At 39.1% G+C, this 19066-nt stretch overlaps 1 protein-coding gene across 6 annotated transcripts in view; it reads left to right on the plus strand.

Annotated features, from left to right (window-relative positions):
• The window catches only part of FNDC3B (fibronectin type III domain containing 3B), a 311128-nt gene that overhangs the window by 70729 nt on the left and 221333 nt on the right, over positions 1-19066 (plus strand). For all 6 annotated transcript variants that reach the window (XM_084874157.1, XM_084874153.1, XM_084874152.1 and 3 more), the window contains exon 3: positions 18681-18756. In XM_084874157.1, the coding sequence (XP_084730283.1) occupies positions 18681-18756 (76 nt within the window). The remainder of the gene's footprint in view (positions 1-18680; positions 18757-19066) is intronic.

Consider the following 19066-nt stretch of genomic DNA (forward strand, 5'->3'; position numbering starts at 1 on the left):
GACTCTAGGTCAACATCTCCCACCAGGTTAGGACAGTCCTTCTCATGAGACTCTCTGGTTTTATTTTCCTTTTGCTCCACTGGAAAGTATTTGCCACATAGCAGTCTTTAGAGTGATCTAAAATCATACATTGTGTCATGTCTCTCCTGGTACACCAGGAGTAAAATCCAAGAGTGTACCCTGGCCTGCCAGCCTTACATGTTTAGTCTTTGCAACCCCCCCCCCCTCCCCTATTTATTTCAATAGACTGCCTCCTACATGCGCCCTAACTAGCAGTCGAACCTGCAATTTGGGTATGTGCCTTGACCAGGAATCGAACCAACCACCCTTTGGTGTGCAGGACAATGCTCCAACCGACTGAGCCACACTGGCCAGGGCCCTTTCCTTTCTCTTCATCCTTCTTCCACTGCTGTGTCCAGCCACTTATGGTACTCAAAAGTACCATGAATGGTTTCAACATGCAATATTTGGTCTCCCGTCTTTTCACCAATTAAAAGAATAAAAAAAGACTTAAAAAGTATTTTTTGTCTCCCAGATGTAGTCACCTGATTCCTGTTTGCATATGTACCTAGGCACCTGAGGCCCCCTATCCATGTTATTGTGTAGCATTTTAGCATTCTGATTATTTCTTCCTCATTTCTGTAATTCAGTTTGCACAGAACAGCCTTTTATAGATTATGAGCCAGCATACAGAACCCTTAGTTACAGAATTATTCAAATCAGTAATCTCCTTTGCACCTAGAAATGACCAATGATGGATTTCCTCAGAAGGCCTTGTGGCATTCCCCTACTCTGTGTATCTACCTAATTAGAAGCTGCTTAATAACTTTGGTTTATAAAATCACATTTTTTAATTCATCTGGGTCTTTTTCCATAAAGATAAGAAAGGGAAAATCTATCTATTCTATAAACAGTCAAATACCAAGCTTTCTCAAACAGGGGCTACACTTATTCTAAAAAAATCTCACCAGGAGGAAGTGTTTCAGTCTTTCTAATTAGTAAATATGTTTGTGCTAGAAGTATCAAAATGTATAGGTTATGTGGACCAAGCTATGTGGGCATTAATCCTAAATTTCTCATAATAGGTCATAATTGTTAAGTGGGCAGAGTGTGTTTGGAACATCTCTCAGCAGGACCAACCTAAGGGTTATCACAGGTTGAGGTTGCCTCTGTTGCCACTATGGCTCAGCTTGGGCAGTGGGCATGTGCCTGACAGTTTTCTTCCTCTTTCTGACCCAGAGTCCCCACCCTGTATCTCCCTTATTTCCTCAAGCCTCCTAACATTGACCTTTGGCCTAGTTAAGTGTGGCCAAGTCCTCTGGGCCTGTGTGTGAAGGCACAGGGGAAAACTGACCCAAGGAGCAAGCAAAATCAATGATGGAGAAATGCCAGACAGGAGGGAAAGAAAGAAGAAAGGGATAGCGGTCACCAAAGGGCAAGGGCCAAAGGTGAGGACCCAAGGATCCAAGAGTCTTGGACTGTGTGGGTTCTGAGTGCTGGCCTGGGGTATCTGTGGGTCTTTGCTGCCTGCTCCTAGGAGCCTGCGTGGTGTGCTGCTCAGGGCCTCTGTGCTCAGGATCAGGGCACAGGACACATCAGAGAGAATGACCTGTTCTCATGTTTTCAGAGGCTTTTACTGTGCTGTGCCTCTGAGGCAACACCTTTTCATCTTAACAAGGACCTCTGGAGGCGCAGGGTATGGCTTCAGTGAAGGACGTTGCAGGCATTGTCCAACAGATCCTTGGGGGAGGGGTGACATTTTAAGGAAGGCAGCACTTGAGCCACCTCTCAAAGTAGATTGTTATAAAGAGCCACCCACTGGCTGTGGGGCTCTGCCTCTGCATTTCTGTTAGGTTAGGAGTCTGTATGGTGAAGCTTACCTTGTCTGTGTTTACAGCATTTTTTTTTTAAATATATATTTTATTGATTTTGTACAGAGAGGAGGGGAGAGAGATAGAGAGTTAGAAACATCGATGAGAGAGAGTCATCGATCAGCTGCCTCTTGCACACCGCCTACTGGAGATATGCCCGCAACCAAGGTACATGCCCTTGACAGGAATCGAACCCGGGACCTTTCAGTCCCCAAGCCGATGCTCTATCCATTGAGCCAAACTGGTTTCGGCTGTTTACAGCATTCTTAATACTTTGCAGCTGTGCAGAGGACATTCTAGTTTCTGTGTATGCAAAAGAACCACCACAGTTATGAGAAAGCTCTTCCGTCCCCACAGCCACCCTCCTGATCTCTGCCCTGTTGGTTAGAATTTAATTAGTATGAGTTCTTGGCAGGCTTCTCTGCTCTGTTCTGGCTCTCTAAATAAGAGACTGGTAATTTTCATTGATCCAAGTCATGTGAAGTTTGAATCCTTGGTTTGTCATTTTGTATAGGTATCAGGAAAAGGAGGGTTCTTCTCTTAAAATGAAAAGCCATCCTTGTTATGAATGAAGATTTAAAAAATATATATTACCAACTAAATAATGAGCAACAGCAGCAATAACAAGCATAATATGGACATAGAGCAATTTAACAGCTTTACTTACTTAATGGCTTTATGGAGATGTATCCGCATGCTATGTAATTCACTTATGTAAAGTATACAATTCAGTGGAATTTACTCTGTTCACATAATTGTGCAACCACAACTACAATTAATTTTAGAACATTTTAATCAAACTAAAAAGAAATCCTGTAGCAGTCTCCATTTCCTTCTCTTCCCAATTCCTACACAACCACTAATGTTCTCTGTCTCTGTAGATAATTTGCCTACTCTGGACAGTTTATATAAACGAAATCATTCCATGAAATAAGATTGTAGCATGTATGAGTAGTTCAGACTTTATTTTTGCCAAAAAACATTCCATTGGATAGATATACCACACACGTTTTATTTATCCACTTATCAATTGATGGACATTTGGGGTGTCTCACTCTTCGGCTATTAATGCTGCTGTGAGCTTTGTATGCATGTTTTCATTTCTCTTGGATAGGTACCTAGGAGAGAAATTGAAATTTTGATCTGTTGTTTTCTAAATAAAACACTTCTGCTTCTCAATATAATTTCTTCTACTTTGAATAGATAACAGCTAAATAAAATTTGTTTCTCTTACTATGCTAACTATATTATTCTTGAATTATGAAAAAAATCAGGTTTTGACCAGAGTGTGGCAATATAAATATAGTGCATGCCCTTTGGTAATTAGAATATCAGAGCCTATGTTGACATTTTCAGAACCTAATAGTATATTAATTAAACTGTCTTTGACTTTTAGCACATCTTGGAGATTTAAAAATGTAGCAGCTAATTTTGAGCATTAAAGAGTAGACATCAGTCCAATTTTCAACTTTTTTATTGGTTTTAGTAATCTCTGAGGAATAATTATAGCAGCCACTAGTTAAATAAGGAAATTATTAGGTTCAGAACAGAAGTGTTAACATAGCGTTTCCTGATTTGCTAATTTAATCTGTGACATTTATAACCTTCAGGAGGGTGGTATGCGACTTTATATTAGTTTTCTTTCTTTTCTTCTTTTTTTGTTAACCTGCACCGAGGATATTTTTTTTCATTGATATTTAGAGAGTGGGAGGGGAGAGGGAGAGACAGAGAGAAACATTGATGTGAGAGAAATGCATCGATTGGTTGCCTCCCACACTGGCTCTGACCAGGGGTGGGGATCAAACCCAAGCCTGGAATGGAGGTAGGTGCTCTTGACCAGAATCGAACCTGAGACCCTTCAGTTGATGGCCTAACGCTCTAACCACTGAGCAAAACCTGCTAGGGCAATATTCTTATATTCTTAGTGATTCTTCTCATGCATGTATTGATTAGGGGCTAAGGAATGGGGATAGAATTAGATGCCTCTTGATCCTGACTAGCTAGCATTTAGGACATCTTAGAGGGCACGTAGCACTTGTTTTGTTTGTCATACTTAAGTCTTTTTTTTCCCTTTTAAACGTGCAGAATATTGATTGCTAATGAGTGTTCCTTATGCTTCTTCAGGAAGTAACTCTCCTTAAATATAAACAGAAAGCTTGTCTCTTTTGCCATCTCAGGATGGCATGTTAACAAGCTTGCCCTGGAAGACAGGAGGTTAAAGTTGCCTCAGCCATGTGCAATTCTCTTGACTTTGCCTATTCCTGTTGCTCAGCACTTAGCATGTCATTTTATTGAGAGTGAGGTCCTCACCCCCTTTTTTTGTTTCTTCTTTTTGAAAGTCTTTGTTTCCCCTGGACAGAATACAACCAGACTTTTCCTGGAGTATTCTTTGGACTACGCATTTCCAGACAGCATATTAAACATATTAAAACTTTCCACGTTCCGATGGTGTTCGTCATTGGCGTGTCTTTTACATCAACTGTACTTCTCCTACTAATCCAGTGACCTTTTCTGTTCTGGTTGATATCTTCTTAATAACTCTTCCCCTGACAGCTTCCTTCTTGCATTCAGTAGTTCAGATCATCTCACCACACAGGTTTACTCTTTAAACACACTGATAGCCACTTTGTCAGAAGGACCCAGAAAGAGGTTTAGCTCTCAGTATGGTGTAGAAAAATGAATAAACACTTATTGGAAAGTTTGCCCAGGAAAAAGAAGGATATTCAAATGAGAATGGGACTGGCAGTTAAAAAAGAGGCTGTAGCTTTTGCTGAATAACATAGAACAGCTCCTTTAATGACAGAATCCTATGTAGAAGCTGGTGCGTGGCTTGAAAGTAGAAAGAGGCTCGTCAAATGTTGGGTTTGGAAAACCAAGTATGGGGAAGCTCAGTCTTGGGTCAGGCTCTTCGTCATCAAGATGTAGAGAAATGTGTAACTTGTGCAAATGTTGAAAGAAAATTATTATTGCAAACTACTTTCCACATTCTCCACCACTCAAATTTATAAAGACCTCTGGTGTCAAGATATTATCAGTCTCTTTTATTTGAGATTTGGGGTAGAGAGGAGGAGTGAGGGGGTAGGATTTATGACTGAATTAAGGAGTGACTGAATAATAGATTTGTTCATTTTAATAAGCATTTATCAAATATCTTGTATGCAGGCATTGTATTAGGTGTTGGTGACACAAAGATGAATAAGACACTGTTCTTGCCATAAATGAATGAGCAATCTAATTGGAGAGCAAAATGTCATGTGATACCCAAGGGGCTTGAATTGGGGAATGTAATAGTGTCCTGGGACCACAGAGGAGGGATGGAGCAGGGTGTGGGATAGGCAGGCAGGAGAACAGACCAGGCTAGGGAAAGTGAATGTGGGGAGGGTGAGTGTGGACAGAGGTGAACTTGAAGTGAAGTCCAGGACTATTATTAAAGCTTTGCATGTAGTAATGCAATCAGTTTCTGTTTTATGAAATGAGAACAGTCTGTAGGGATAGCATATTTCAGTGGAGAGCTAATATTACTGGTACCCTGACCAGACTATATTTGAACATTCTATGATCTCTTTTCTGTAATCTTTCCTATTCAGTATTCTTAAAAAAATATATATATATTTATAAAAAATATATATATTTTATATATATGTTATTGATTTTATATATATATAATCAATTATATATATATATATATATATATATATATATATATATTATTGATTTTTTACAGAGAGGAAGAGAGAGGGATAGAGAGTTAGAAACATCGATGAGAGAGAATCATCTATCAAGCTGCCTCTTGCACACAACCCCCCAGGATGTGCCCGCAACCAAGGTACATGCTCTTGACTGGAAACGAACCTGGAACCTTTCAGTCCGCAGGCCGACACTCTATCCACTGAGACAAACCGGTTTCGGCTCTATTCAGTATTTTTGTTAGTGAATCTGTCTATCCTCTGGTACATCCAGCCTGGGGGTCCACCCTTGGCCTCTTGATGTCTGTTCCTCAGAATTACTGAGTCAGTAGAAGTTCAGACTGTGAGCATCCCTCAACCGGAGTCCCAGTCCAGCAGCACAGCACCACCCCTGCCTCGAAGGGCCTCTTGTTAACTGTAAAAAGGGTGTGAGCTTATCCTGGTCTGTAGTCTCATTTTACAATCCTCTCTGCCTTGCGTTTGCCAAAATTCTGTTCACTACAAAGGCTGCCGAAAAGGCATAGTCTATGCATAATCTCAGTCTCAAAAAGGAAAATGTTGATGCCATATTATCAGAGGGTGTTGTTAAATTTGGCACCCATAATAATTATGACACATGCCATATAATTATGACAGCTCTGAGTTGTCTGGGTTGAGAGATACTTCAGAATTTAATTAGCCAAAGGCAATAATAATAAGATACAAGATGTAGTCAGTAACCTTCAAATGGTAGAAATTGAGCTGCCTTCAAAAAGAAGAGGATTAAGGAAAAACACTGCCATGGCAAGGTTGCACTGTAAAATAATGGCAATTTTAAACTCCCCAGTGGTTTTAACTTTATGATTGTTTTCATCGTGGTGCACTCTTTGTCTAGTTACACTGTAAACTCTGGGAGAACAGGGACTGTGTCTCTTATTCACACTTTGCCTGGCGTCTGAGGTAGCATTCAGTAAATCCTTCAGAAGAGATGAAGGATGAATGAAATGAACAAATTCAATTCATCTGGATCGGGGCTTGAAGACTGTCTACGTGGTGCATTTGTCACACAGGCTTTAAAAAAACTTTTATAGATAACGACCAAAAAATAAGTGCCAATATTTAAAAATTGGAAGATTTACATACAATGCTAGGTCTCTCTGTTTATCTGGAAAACCCAGAAGACCTGATAACACGAGGTTAGTCTGTACACTTAACAATTGACTAGCAAAAAGTAGCAGCTGCTGCTTTAGTTGGGGAATGTTGTCCTCAGTCTCCACTCTGTGCTCTCCATGCTCATCTGAGTTTGGAACTGGGAAATTGTTAACTTTTTTACCTTTGAAATTGCATCTTGTGTTCACGCATGTTGTGATTTACATGTAACAAAAATACTTTTTTTTTTTTTTTTGCTGCACACTCATGTATCACACTGATGCAGTGATTTTAAGCCTCCTAGTTTTCTACCTTCTTTCTAACTTGTAAAATGAACTAGTGTGGGCTTTGGTCCACATGGTTTGGTACCAGGGTGTCAGTTATGTCTTACAAGTTAGGGCCCAGGTGTTGTTTTTTTTGGCCGCAGCTCTTCAGTGAACAGTACTCGAGCCCCTAAACAGTGCCACATTGAGCCCTCGCCACAGCATAGGAAGGGCAGAAGAAACGACTGGCGCCTTGGTTTTAGTGTTTACAGACTAGTTAGGGGACATTAAACACAGATGCGAGGTATCAGCGTTCCAAGGGCAGAGATGCAAAGTACTTGTGTTTATAATCTTTTTTACAGTTTCCACGAATCAAGTCTTCTAAGTACTTATTGAAATAGAATTTTTTAAAAGTAATCTTTTCCTGGCATTACCTAGAGGAGGCATCATTTATTTAAATCACTTCTATATTAACTTTCTCCATGAATAAAATTAAATTTGGTAGACTCCAAACCTCTGATGTCTGTTATTTTTTTTTTTGAAAAAGTGTATTGGTCACATTGAATACAATGTGACAGCCATTGATGTGTCTCATAGTGCAGTAAAAATATACACACCCACACAGAGGAAGAAAAGATGGGGCGGTTCTTCATCCAGAATGTGTTAAGACATATGTTTGCACATAATTGTTTTCATGTAGGCAGACTCTGCTTTTTTTTGTCTAAAAATATGACTACATATAAGTTATATATGTTACACTCCAAATGTGACAATAATACACACACACACACACATACACACAAATTCCTAGTGTCTACATAAATTTTTGGCATTCTCCTCAAACTCAAATGTTACTTTGTAAGCTTGCTTTCAACTTTTAGTTGAGTGGTTATTTGTGGGCAGTAAGTTAAATTATAGGAAAGAATGGCTTCTGTTTGATATTTTGATTTCTTTGTTCCATCTATGGTGGAGGGAAGTAACTATTTGAAGGCCTGAGGTGCTAGGAATGGTGGTAAGCACTTCTGTACATCATTTCATCCAGTAATCATAACCCTACAAGGTGATGATCATTTTTACAGACAGAACCAGAGGGCAGAAAGGTTAAGTACTTACAGCTGGCAAATCACAGCCCTGGGATTTGAATCCACTTATGTCCTACCTTTCAGGAAGGGTGGGGTTGCTGGGTTAGGCATGTCTCTGTTGTCCTGTGCAGGTAGACAGTCTGGAGAGACATGGAACTGGGTTCTGCCCAGTAGTAAGTAGTCGAGTTCACAAAGAAGAGTACTCCTGCTTGTTATGTGACCTTCATATTAGCTCTGGAAGGTGGCAGAGATTCTGACTCCGGAGCTTCTGCGAAGTGCAGTCTGAGCAGTCCTGGTAGTGTCTGAGGCCTGGAGGCAGCAGTTGAGTTTGTAGGAGTTGGGAGAGAAGTCATCTGAGGCCCAGCTCATGGAGCTGCTCCCTTTCTTTCCTTGGGGAGTGGTTGTCTCCCTGAGATTAGCCACAGGGGAGTGGTCCCCTTTGGGGTCAGCAGCTGCTGAGCTGGTGGTGAGCAGACTGGGTGGCAGGCATTCCTCTCCTGGGGAGACTCACCCGGGGAGCTAGGAGGGGCCCTTTTTGTCTGCCTTCTTTCCCTCCCAGATCCTGCATTTCATTTTCATTCAAGAATTACATCACCCCAGAGGCATAGTTTTTGTGTCTTAAAAGAAATCTAAAAACTTGTTGTAAGACTTGAACCTATAAAGTTGTTTGTTTTTCTTTTGAATTTGTAATTATTTCTCTGAAGTAATGCCAGAATAATAATAGTAAAAAAAAAATCCAAGTTGGTCCTGAAAGGGGGGGGAAAGGCCACTTTGCTGTATGAGCATTTCTTAAATCTCTCACCTCTGGGTATTCCTGTTCTCCAGGGCACAGAATTGTGTCACCCAGTATTTGTAACATGAGCCGTGATACCACACCCTTTTGCTAGCCATTCCTTTCCTTTTCTTTTTTTTTTGAGATTGATGAAGGGCTTCTTGGACTTTGACTTTCCTCAAGATGTTAATTATATATTTCAAAATCAAGGGTTCTGTAAAAAATCACTTACGAATTGCTTTGGAAAGAGAACCAGAGACAGGGAGTTGCTTCAGGGGTGCAGAATATTGTTTTGGAGGCCTCGGGAAATCAATCTTAAGACTTAGTTCATTTACCACCAGGACATATTTAGTCAGTGTATATAAACAAAAGAAGTCACAGTGTGCCTGGACATTATGTGTCCCAGATGGAGTTTAAACTTGGCTCCTTCTACTGTGCTGATGTCATGGTGCATAAACTGGCCCTGAATTAGAGCGGTGCACAGAATCGGCTGTGTGCCTGTGTGTGCTGAGGGCGTGTGCAGAGGGGAGGGACTGGCTGGAAAATCTTTGTCACGTTTTTCCTGCGTCGTCTGCAGAGACTAGTGTCAGCCCTGCATTTGCACTTGGTGCAGAATGAAGGAAGAATTGGAATAATATGTTCACTTGTACAAATCAGCATGTGTGTGCACTCAGGGGTGTCATTCTTGTAAGACTAAGTATAAATGCACCGAACTTTCCAACGGTTGCTTACAAAGCTCTAGGACTAAAATGTAGAAAGGAAAATCTTCAGTTGTTACATTTTTAAAGAGTGTTTTCAGTCTTTTTGCTTTGAAACCCCAAATCTGGATTTTTTTCTTTAAACTTTGTAATGGTCTTAAGCATCCAGCTGTATAATTCTGTTCTGAATTGTATGGTGCATAACCTCTCAACTTAGTTGCTCAAGTGTTTGTAAAGGCAAATGCCTGGTGCCCCTGGCCAAGTTTAATTCTTCCTGTGTGCTTTGAGAAGGCAGCTTATGGGTCAGAAAAGGGTCCTCTCCTGCAGTTCTGAGCACTTAATAGAAAATTTCCACACACTGTGGTGTTATTTTATTACTTTTTATTGCTGGCTTTCATTATGATAATCTTAATTAGAAGCGTTTCCAAGTAATTCAAACCATTTTGTAGATGTAAAGAAAGGGCTTAGATTTCAGAACTTCTGTGAATGGATTCCAAAGTCACTGTTGTTGCTGGGATCCACGGAAGCTGCACAGCCCCTGGAATGTGAATCGTTGGGAGGTGAGAGCCAGAATGTTTCCCAAACAGAAAATTTGGTCAGAGGTGAGAATTGGGTGGTTTTAGATCTTACTGAGAATATGAAATATGCAGATTCAGTAAAATTTTTTTCTTTATATATACTCTGTTAGGAGAGGCCACGTTTTTAACTAAGATTTGCCACTGGTAGAACTTTAAAGAAAAATAAATATGAATAGAATTTATTGAGCACATATTATGAGTAAGGCTTTGTACTAGGACTGTACTAGGGTTGCTCTGTTTCTTAAGCACACATATGGGGTAAGTATTATTTTTTTCAGTTGAGAAAATACCTGGTTAGATAGATTAAGTGTCTTATCTACCAGAGCTGGGACTCAACTATAGCCTTTCTTTTTTGTTTTACTTTTTTAAAATATATTTTTATTGCCGAAACTGGTTTGGCTCAGTGGATAGAGCGTTGGTCTGCGGACTGAAAGGCCCCAGGTTTGATTCTGGTCAAAGGCATGTACATTGGTTGCGGGCACATCCCCGGTAGGGGGTTTGCAGGAGGAAGCTGGTCAATGTTTCTCTCTCATCAATGTTTCTAGATCTCTATCCCTGTCCCTGCCTTTCTGGGGGGGGAAAAAAATCAATAAAATATATTTTAAATAAAATAAAATAAATTTTTATTGATTTCAGAGAGGGAGAGGAAGAGAGAAATAGAAACATCAGTGATGAGAGGGAATCATTGCTTGGCTGCCTCCTGTACATTGGACCGAGCCTGCAAGCCAGGCATGTGTTCTTGACCGGAATCGAACCCTTTGGTCCGCAGGCCAACTCTCTATCCATTGAGCCAAACCAGCCAGGGCTTGTTTTATTTTTTAAAATTAAATTTATTAGGGTGTGATCTTTCTGATTTACTCCTCTCACTGTGTATCTCGGGCATCTTAGTTGACTTTTAAATTATTAGTTTAGAAGTGAAACTGAAATGAGATTAAATTGAAATTCTAGCACATCTGAATTCTGATCACATTATACCATTAAGCCTCCATGTGTTTGCTTGTGTAATTGTTCTTTTGCTTATTTAATTGAAGTCTCCCAGTCCCATTTAAAATCTTACTCCCAACTATAACTTTTCCTGATTTCTTCATGGTTTCTTCAGTTTCCATAGCACTTACTAGCAAATAATCACATTTTATTAAAGTTAATTGTATTTTCTACTGTTCAACCAACACACAACTGGGTAGGATTTCATCTTTCTCATCTTAGAATTACCAATGCTTAATAAAGTGCCTGGTACGTAATAACTACTCAGCAAATCTTCATTGAATAATTAAGGGTTCAATAATTGTACTAAGTATTGATTTAATTAAGCTTAATAATCAATGCAAAATCATGGCCAGAATCAGTGATAATATACTCTGCAATGGCATGAAGTGGGAACTATTTCTCTTCTGCAAAATCCTTCTAAATTCCTAGAATATTACATAATTGTATTTACTTCTGGTTTGACATTACTGGGCACAAAATAACAGACAATATTAGTATTTTAACTAATTAATATAAAATATAATAATTAGAATTAATTCTAGAATATTTAATGACAAAGTATTGGCAATTGATTTTTTTTATGAGGATGAGAACATTCTTCATGGCACATTATTGTTTGATTATGTCTTAAGTGGTAGAACAGTGTTAAATGAATAAGATTAACAGTAGTACAGTATTAAATGGATAAGGTGTCCAACACTGAAATGGATCTTAAAAATAGAAAAATATTCGGATATAGGCAGTTAAATATGTTCTTCACTGGCCTTGAGATTCTGACAGAGCTATTTGCTTAGGTTCAGTGCACAGCTTTCCAGAGTTGTGTGGCATTAATTAAGCACATCAGCATGGATTGTGTTGCTCTGTCTCAGCCAGTCAAAACCAGACCTGAGGTAGCTGTGTGTAAATAGAAGAGACATTCTAGATTCAGTGTGCAAAGCACATCCAGGGGAGGGCTGATTAGGTAAAACATAGCCCAAGCTGTTGATTTCTTATAAGTGAGGCCAGAGCCAAGTTTCGGAACATGGGCACATGGATGGAATTGAGGGTTAGAAAGGGCTTGTACCTCACTTGATGGACAGTTTTTACAAGAATTCACCCCGAAATGGTGATGACAGGAACCAAAATTTGTTCTCAGGGAACATAATTTTTTGCTGTTGTTAATCTTCACCCTACGATATTTTTTTCCATTGATTTTGTTTTTTGTGTTTTTTTAAGAGAGAGTGGAAAGGAGGAAGGGAAGAGAGAGAAACAAAGCAGGAAGAGGGGAAAAACATCGATGTGAGACAAGCACATCAATTGGTTGCTTCCAAAATTCTGGATGGACCTGCAACCCAGGTACTCACCCTTGATTGTGAATCAAACCTTCAACACCTCGATCTGCAGGCCTATGCTCTACCAGGGGTCCTCAAACTTTTTAAAGTGGGGGCCAGATCACGGTCCCTCAGAGAGCTGGAGGGCCAGACTATATGAACTACTAATTCCTACTGTAACACCTCGGCTGCGCTCACTGCCCAAAAAACCTGGCGGGCCGGATCAGACTCCTCGGCCCGCGGGCCATAGTTTGAAGACCCCTGCACCACTGAGCAATGCCGACTAGGGTGTGAACATAGTTTTTAAAGGAAGACGAATTACATTTTTTGGTATTCAACAAATGTGAATAATGTATTTAATAAAATAAAATAAAAATACTTAATCATAATGGTGCTTCAAATGTATAAGAATATTTGGTAGCTGTTAGCCAGGGGAAAACTATACTTAGGCTTACATGGAATTTTGGTCTTTTATATTCTTGGTTTTATCTTGAAAGTCCTGCAGTTGAAACTTTAAACTCTGGCATTTGTGGTTCCCTTAAAAGAGGCTTTTAACCTAGTTTTGGTCATCTATATTACATTTTGCATTTTTTCCATTTAAGTTAATGCTGTATGTTTATTCTTAGCAAACAGCAGCTCTTTTTGTAATGTAATCTCTTTATTCTAGGCAGTATACAATTAAAGGGAGTAGAATTGAACAATTTTTACAAGATGCCATTGTATTTTCTTTATGGCCCTTACTACTATCTGTAAATGTTTTATTTTTATTTAAATGATCCCCCACCCTTATCCCATGCAAGTTCCACTTCTTAGCTTGAGTTGGGCAGAACTTTTGTGTTTTCTAAGGTTCTATTCTCAATGCTTAGAGGAATTCTAGACCCATTCTGGCACTCATTAATATTTGCTCAATTAAGAGCATAATGTAGTAACTCTTCTAAGCCGCTTATTTCATGACATGTAGTTATTGAACTCTTGAGTGTATATATTTTCAACAGGCAGTGGTGTAATTTCAGTATATAAAAATGTCCTCTTTGGTTCATCTGATTTCTTTGTCTTTGGTTTACCTACTACTGCATTCCTGCATTTTTGGTTACTGACAGGTGACTTTTGGGAGGCATAGAAAATACAGATTCAGTCTTCTGTGGAATCATCTCTTACTTTCTTTTGCCTCCTATTGGGTCATGAGAAATGGCATCTAGTGATTGTGATAATCAAATGGTTGGCTCATTGCTTCTTTTGGGATTCTGTGGAAATTCAAGGACTTCAAGGACTGAAAAGACTATGAGAATAAATCCTGCCCAATATAAAAACAACTGTTTATTGTTGTGGGATTTCTTACCACTTAACTGCCATAGTGGGAGTGTGGGACTCTGGCTCAGGGAGTGAGCCTGGATTTCCTAGAAGAGAATGTCCTCAGACTTTGGTGACATGCCTCTGATCCAGTTGCATGCTTGCTGTCCTTCTAGCTGTTTATTGAAGTATCTTCATAGAGAATGGATTCTGAAGCCTGCTTCCATCAGAGGGGGAAGCTGTGTGTAGAAGAGCATGAATTTTGGACAGACAGAGCTGGAGTCCAGGGCAGCTAGTCATTTTGTAGTTTTGTGACTTTAGACAAGTTACTTATCCTTTTCAAGTCTCAGTTTCCCCATCTGTAAAATCTGGTTAGTAATACTTTCCTGGAAGATCATACAGGTTCATAATTAATAGCTATTTATATAATCATTGTAGGAAAAACACCTGCTAGTAGTTGACAGTAGGCTGCATCATGCTGACTTAATTTGAGAGGTGATACGATCTTTTGAGGGGATAACTTTTGCACCTTCCATCCTTTGAGGAAATCAGAGTATTAGAAATTTTGGAGCACTGAAGCATTCTTGCTCCTTGCTTTAAACAGAATGAGTCCTAAAGCCCAGGAAGAAACAAAACAACACCATTTATCCTGTGAGTGGTGTTGACCAAGGAAGGTTGTTACATGCCATCCATTTCCTTGTGCCTTGGCCCAATGTGTAAGTACCTTTGGAGGCTTCCTGGTCTTGTGTGTTGTTTTTCTGCCAGCTGTGGATTCAGGCTTCAAGTAGGACAAGTGAGCAGATGAGGCAACCAGTGTTTTCCCATCATCTTCCATTACTTTTCTATTTTACCTGTTGACATCTTAACTCTTGGGTCATTTTCTTTGTATCATATTATTACCACAAAGATAAGTGCTGGTCATCTGAAGCTTTTTTTTCCTGATTTGGGAGAAAACAAATGATGTATCTCTTGAGGCCAGTGTGGTCTGTGACATAGAGGCCAGGGACTAGGGTCTCAAAGGTGTGTATTGTTAGGTGGTTTGGGTCCCTTAGGGCCTGGGTCGAGCTCTCCAGGATTTCTCTGGAGTTCCAGAATTGGGAGGGGAGGAGGGGGGCGCAAAAAGGTGCTACTATTCCTCTCATCTAGTCAAAGATCACTGCTTAAAAGTTATTGGATGTTCCTTCCTCAAGTGGAATTCTGCAGTTTTTAGGATGTATCACTTTTTTCCACTAAAGGTATCTGTTGGGTGATCTTAAATGCTTCCTCCAAGTGAGAAGTATTCATTTATTCATGAAACGGTTGAGAGTAAAACGCCTCACAGAGTTTGGCAGGTTGCAAAAAGCTCCAAAAGTGAAATGCTATCTCCTCTCCTATCATAGTTTATATCTCAGTTATGTGGATATTGGGTCTAACTTTCAGAATGCTAAAAATGTAACATTTCATCTTCAGTCAGTCAGTACTCTTGTCTCAGCAGAAGGTTTTGTGATGCCACATACATGACAGTGCTTATTTAGTCAGGTGGCTGGTAATTTTTATTTGAGGCATAATTGATCTTCTGTTTAATAAACTGCTCTAAATTTAAATTGCAAAAGTAGTTTTCCTTTTCCTCTTCTATTAAGAAACAGATTTAGAACAACTAAAAAAAAAATCTGCACTTGAGAATAGACTGAGTGGCCAGATTATTATGAACTCTGATGCATAATAATCTGGCCACTCAGTGTGTGTGTGAGTGTGTGTGTGTGTATTAGAGGCCTGGTTCATTAATTTGTGCATGGGTGGGGTCCAGCCAGCCTGTCCAGGGGGAGGGGACATGGGCAGTTGGCCAGCTTGCCTGCTAGTCGAGGGGACAATTTGCATATTAGCCTTTTATTATATAGGATATACACTGAGTGGCCAAATTAATATGCGTTCAGAGATCATAATAATCTGGCCACTCAGTGTGTGTGTGTGTGTGTGTGTGTGTGTGTGAGAGAGAGAGAGAGAGAGAGAGAGAGAGAGAGAGGGAGAGAGAAAGAGAAAGAGAAAGAGATGAAGGAAGGAAAGAAGGAAGGAAGGAAGAAAGGAAGGAAGGGAGGGAGGAAGGAAGGGAGGAAGGAAGGAAAGAAGAAAAAAACATCGATGTGCAACTGACTGGGTCCAAACCACAACCTAGGTATGCGCCCTAACCTGGAACTGAAACCGAAACCTTTAGGTGTACGGGATGACATCTAACCAACTGAGCCTCCTGGCCAGGGCCGATTCAGGCTTCCTTTTAAGAAAAGATGTGTTATACCAGTTTCAGGTGTCTTGCTGGTTAAAGCTTTTCCAGGATGCTGTGTTTGGCCTTTTGCTCAATTATATTAATCCTCCCTCTTATTTTGTAGTTTCTTTAGACTTTGGAAAAGTGGTCACTTATTTTTCATTAAGCCCCAATAAACTGCCTTTGGTTATTTTGGGCTGCTTGGTTCATGTAGCACTAAGAGATTTGAAACAGAACCAATGAAGCAATAGTGACCTGAAATATGCTCTTAATTTGATTAACATGATTCTATTTTAACATCTATGGGGCAAAAATCTATCAGTGGTTAAAATCTGTCTTTTTTTTTTTTTCTTTTCCCCTCTGACAAGACACAGAACACAGCATGAATTGTTTTAATGCTGATGTTGGAAAAACAGAAAATGCTTAGTGAGTGGACAAAAAATGATGAGGTTTGGACAGTGATGTTATGCTTCACATTCCGTATTTAAAAGAACTTGTAACAGTTATGTCTGCTTTGTGGTGAGAAAGAAGGAGGGAGGGAGGAAGAAAAAGCGGGGAGACAGAGACAGAGAAACACAGAGAGAGACTGGCTTGTATGATGTAGAGGTTAAGTACCAGGGAGCCTGCCAGGGTGTGACTCATGCTCCTCAAGGCTTGGTGATGCAAGGCTTTCTGCCGCCTTCTCATTCATGTCTGTTTTCAGGGACAGATCATTGGGCTGGTGTGTGTCAAATTTTTATTTTTCTCTCTCCTTTATTGACAGTGAAAACAGCAAGGAGGTCAGTCCGTCACGGTAAAGCAAAATGCTTTCATTTAAAATATCTTGGTGCCAAATGAATATGGTTTATTCAAATAATGATTTTGGCTCTTACTAAGAAAAATTGATATTGGGACACAGGAGATTTGCCTGGTTTCTGAGGTAACTTGGTAGATTATAATCTGGTTGCCATAGCAACCCAGTAGCTGGGAAAATTACAGGAACTAAACATTTGAAAGGAGGTATTTTATTTAGTAGCATGCTTAAAAGCCCTTTACCTATCATCTTTCTCTCTGAAGAAGTGGGATGGGGGGTCTTGAATTGGCCTTAACAGAAGCAAGAGGTGAAGACATAAATGACTTTCGGTGGCTGGATGCATCTTTGAATGTGGTCTGGTGTCAGCAACCGCTATCGAACCATTATAGACACTCTTTTTATGCAATATGGTAAACACATGATGTGACAGAATCTGGAACCTCATACCCCAATTCAGCAATCCCTTTTTGTGCCTGGGACTTTTGATAATACTGGTAAATTGTATTTTTAGAACCAGCATTCAGGACTAGTCTGACATAGTCTTAATGTCCAGTGATTTCCCCCCCCCCCCCCCCCCATATATTATAGGCATCTTCCTAAAGGTATAAACATCAAGCAGGTGGTTTCTGCTCTATTACAGTGATGTTAGAATTTCCCTGTGGACTTGAAAAGGCATGAAAATTTTCTTTATTGGAGTATTGTTTCATTCCATTGTAGTTAAGTTATGTTCAATGTTTATATAAAGATAAGTTAAATCACAACTGTTTTCATGTTAAGAATGACTAAAAAGCTCACTTTCAGGGAATTCTTACTTGTGAGCCTAAGAAATGGCATTTGACTCTAAGGGAAAGTCAGGGCCCCAAAAATATGTTTAAAAAAAAAAACACAAAAAAACCCTCCACTTTTCCTTCCTGCAAATTTATAATTGCAATTACTTAATTAAGCAATTATGTTAGTGTCTATCTTTCCTTCTTTAATCTTGTGTAGGTGTTAGTTGGGGAAAGAGTAAGATGTGTACTGGGCAAAGATTAAGGAGTACAGGAAGAGCATTACAAGCAGTGGGAACAGTAACTTGATGATTTCAAGGCAGAGATCAAGGCTTGCTCCAAGGACTAAGATGAATGACACTTACATCTTTCCAATTTTTAAAAATATATAGTAATTATTTTATTAGTGTCAACCTTGCACATAATTTTTAACCACAGTTTTTAAGCATGGGTTATGTTCTTTATTTTGTATTTACATATAAATTAGTGACCTTTTCTCTTTTTATCTAAAGAGGAACTACATTAGATTAGAACTAAAACTCTGAGGCTCTTGAAAACATGCATGGTGTCCAGTCTTTTGGAAATTGTCTTCTAATATTAAATATTTATGTTCATATGACCAAAACACTGACATTTAGGTAATGGATTTAAAAATCTGAGTGTTTGGTAGGAACTACTTGTAATATTTACTTATTTATCTTGTTCTGTTCATTATTATTTCCAGATCCTATACACAGATGCTTTTTCCAAACTTTTTTTTTAGTAAATTGCTTTCTATTGTTACAAAATAAAAATCATATACCCCATGGCAGTAAAAGACGCATGGGAATATTATGCAATAGTTTTAGGTCAGAACCTAATTTCTCTGTGCAATTTTCCTTTATAAGTATGGTTTCTGGTCTTTTAATTTTTTAATTGCTGTCTGAATTAGTGAAACAATAAGAGGAATTGTGTGAGAGGAAACCATATCTTAAAATTGAGATTTGAGTCACATAGCATCATAAGCAACACTGGAGAATTCACTTAGCTAAATTCAAATGCATATACTTAGTCCCCTCACATTTGAACCAGGTCTGAGACATATCCTAAATTTTGTGTTGATTCAAGATTCTGTGCCACATACTTCCTGTCTAGAACATAAATTTAGGTAATAAAACTGTTAGAGAAATCCCAGATGTTCTAGTATTAAATTGAAATTAATGTGTTATTTTGGCAGGTTATTCTTGTTCAAGTTAATCCAGGTGAGACTTTTACAATAAGAGCGGAGGATGGAACACTTCAGTGCATTCAAGGTAAGAGATTTTTTTTTGGAAGGCTTCTAATCAAATGAGTTTTTCTTTATTATTTTAACAAAGTAGAGTGTTTTTCCGTGTCTATCTATGATTTTTCTAGAAATAAAATTTATCTTGGAATTAAAATTTTTTTTCTTTTTCTTTCTGTCAAATAGGGACTCCTTTATGCTGATGTAGACGCTGATATAAAAGAGACATAGTTAAATACTTCTAGTATTCTATTGACCCTTAAGTGCATTAATTTAACTTGGGAAAGCTTGCAGGGTTTTATAGATTATGGAATTTGGTAGACCTAAAAATTCCAATTGAG

This window comes from Pipistrellus hanaki, assembly GCF_964339955.1.
Source record: "Pipistrellus hanaki genome assembly, chromosome: 2".
Classification (NCBI taxonomy): Eukaryota; Metazoa; Chordata; class Mammalia; order Chiroptera; family Vespertilionidae; genus Pipistrellus; species Pipistrellus hanaki.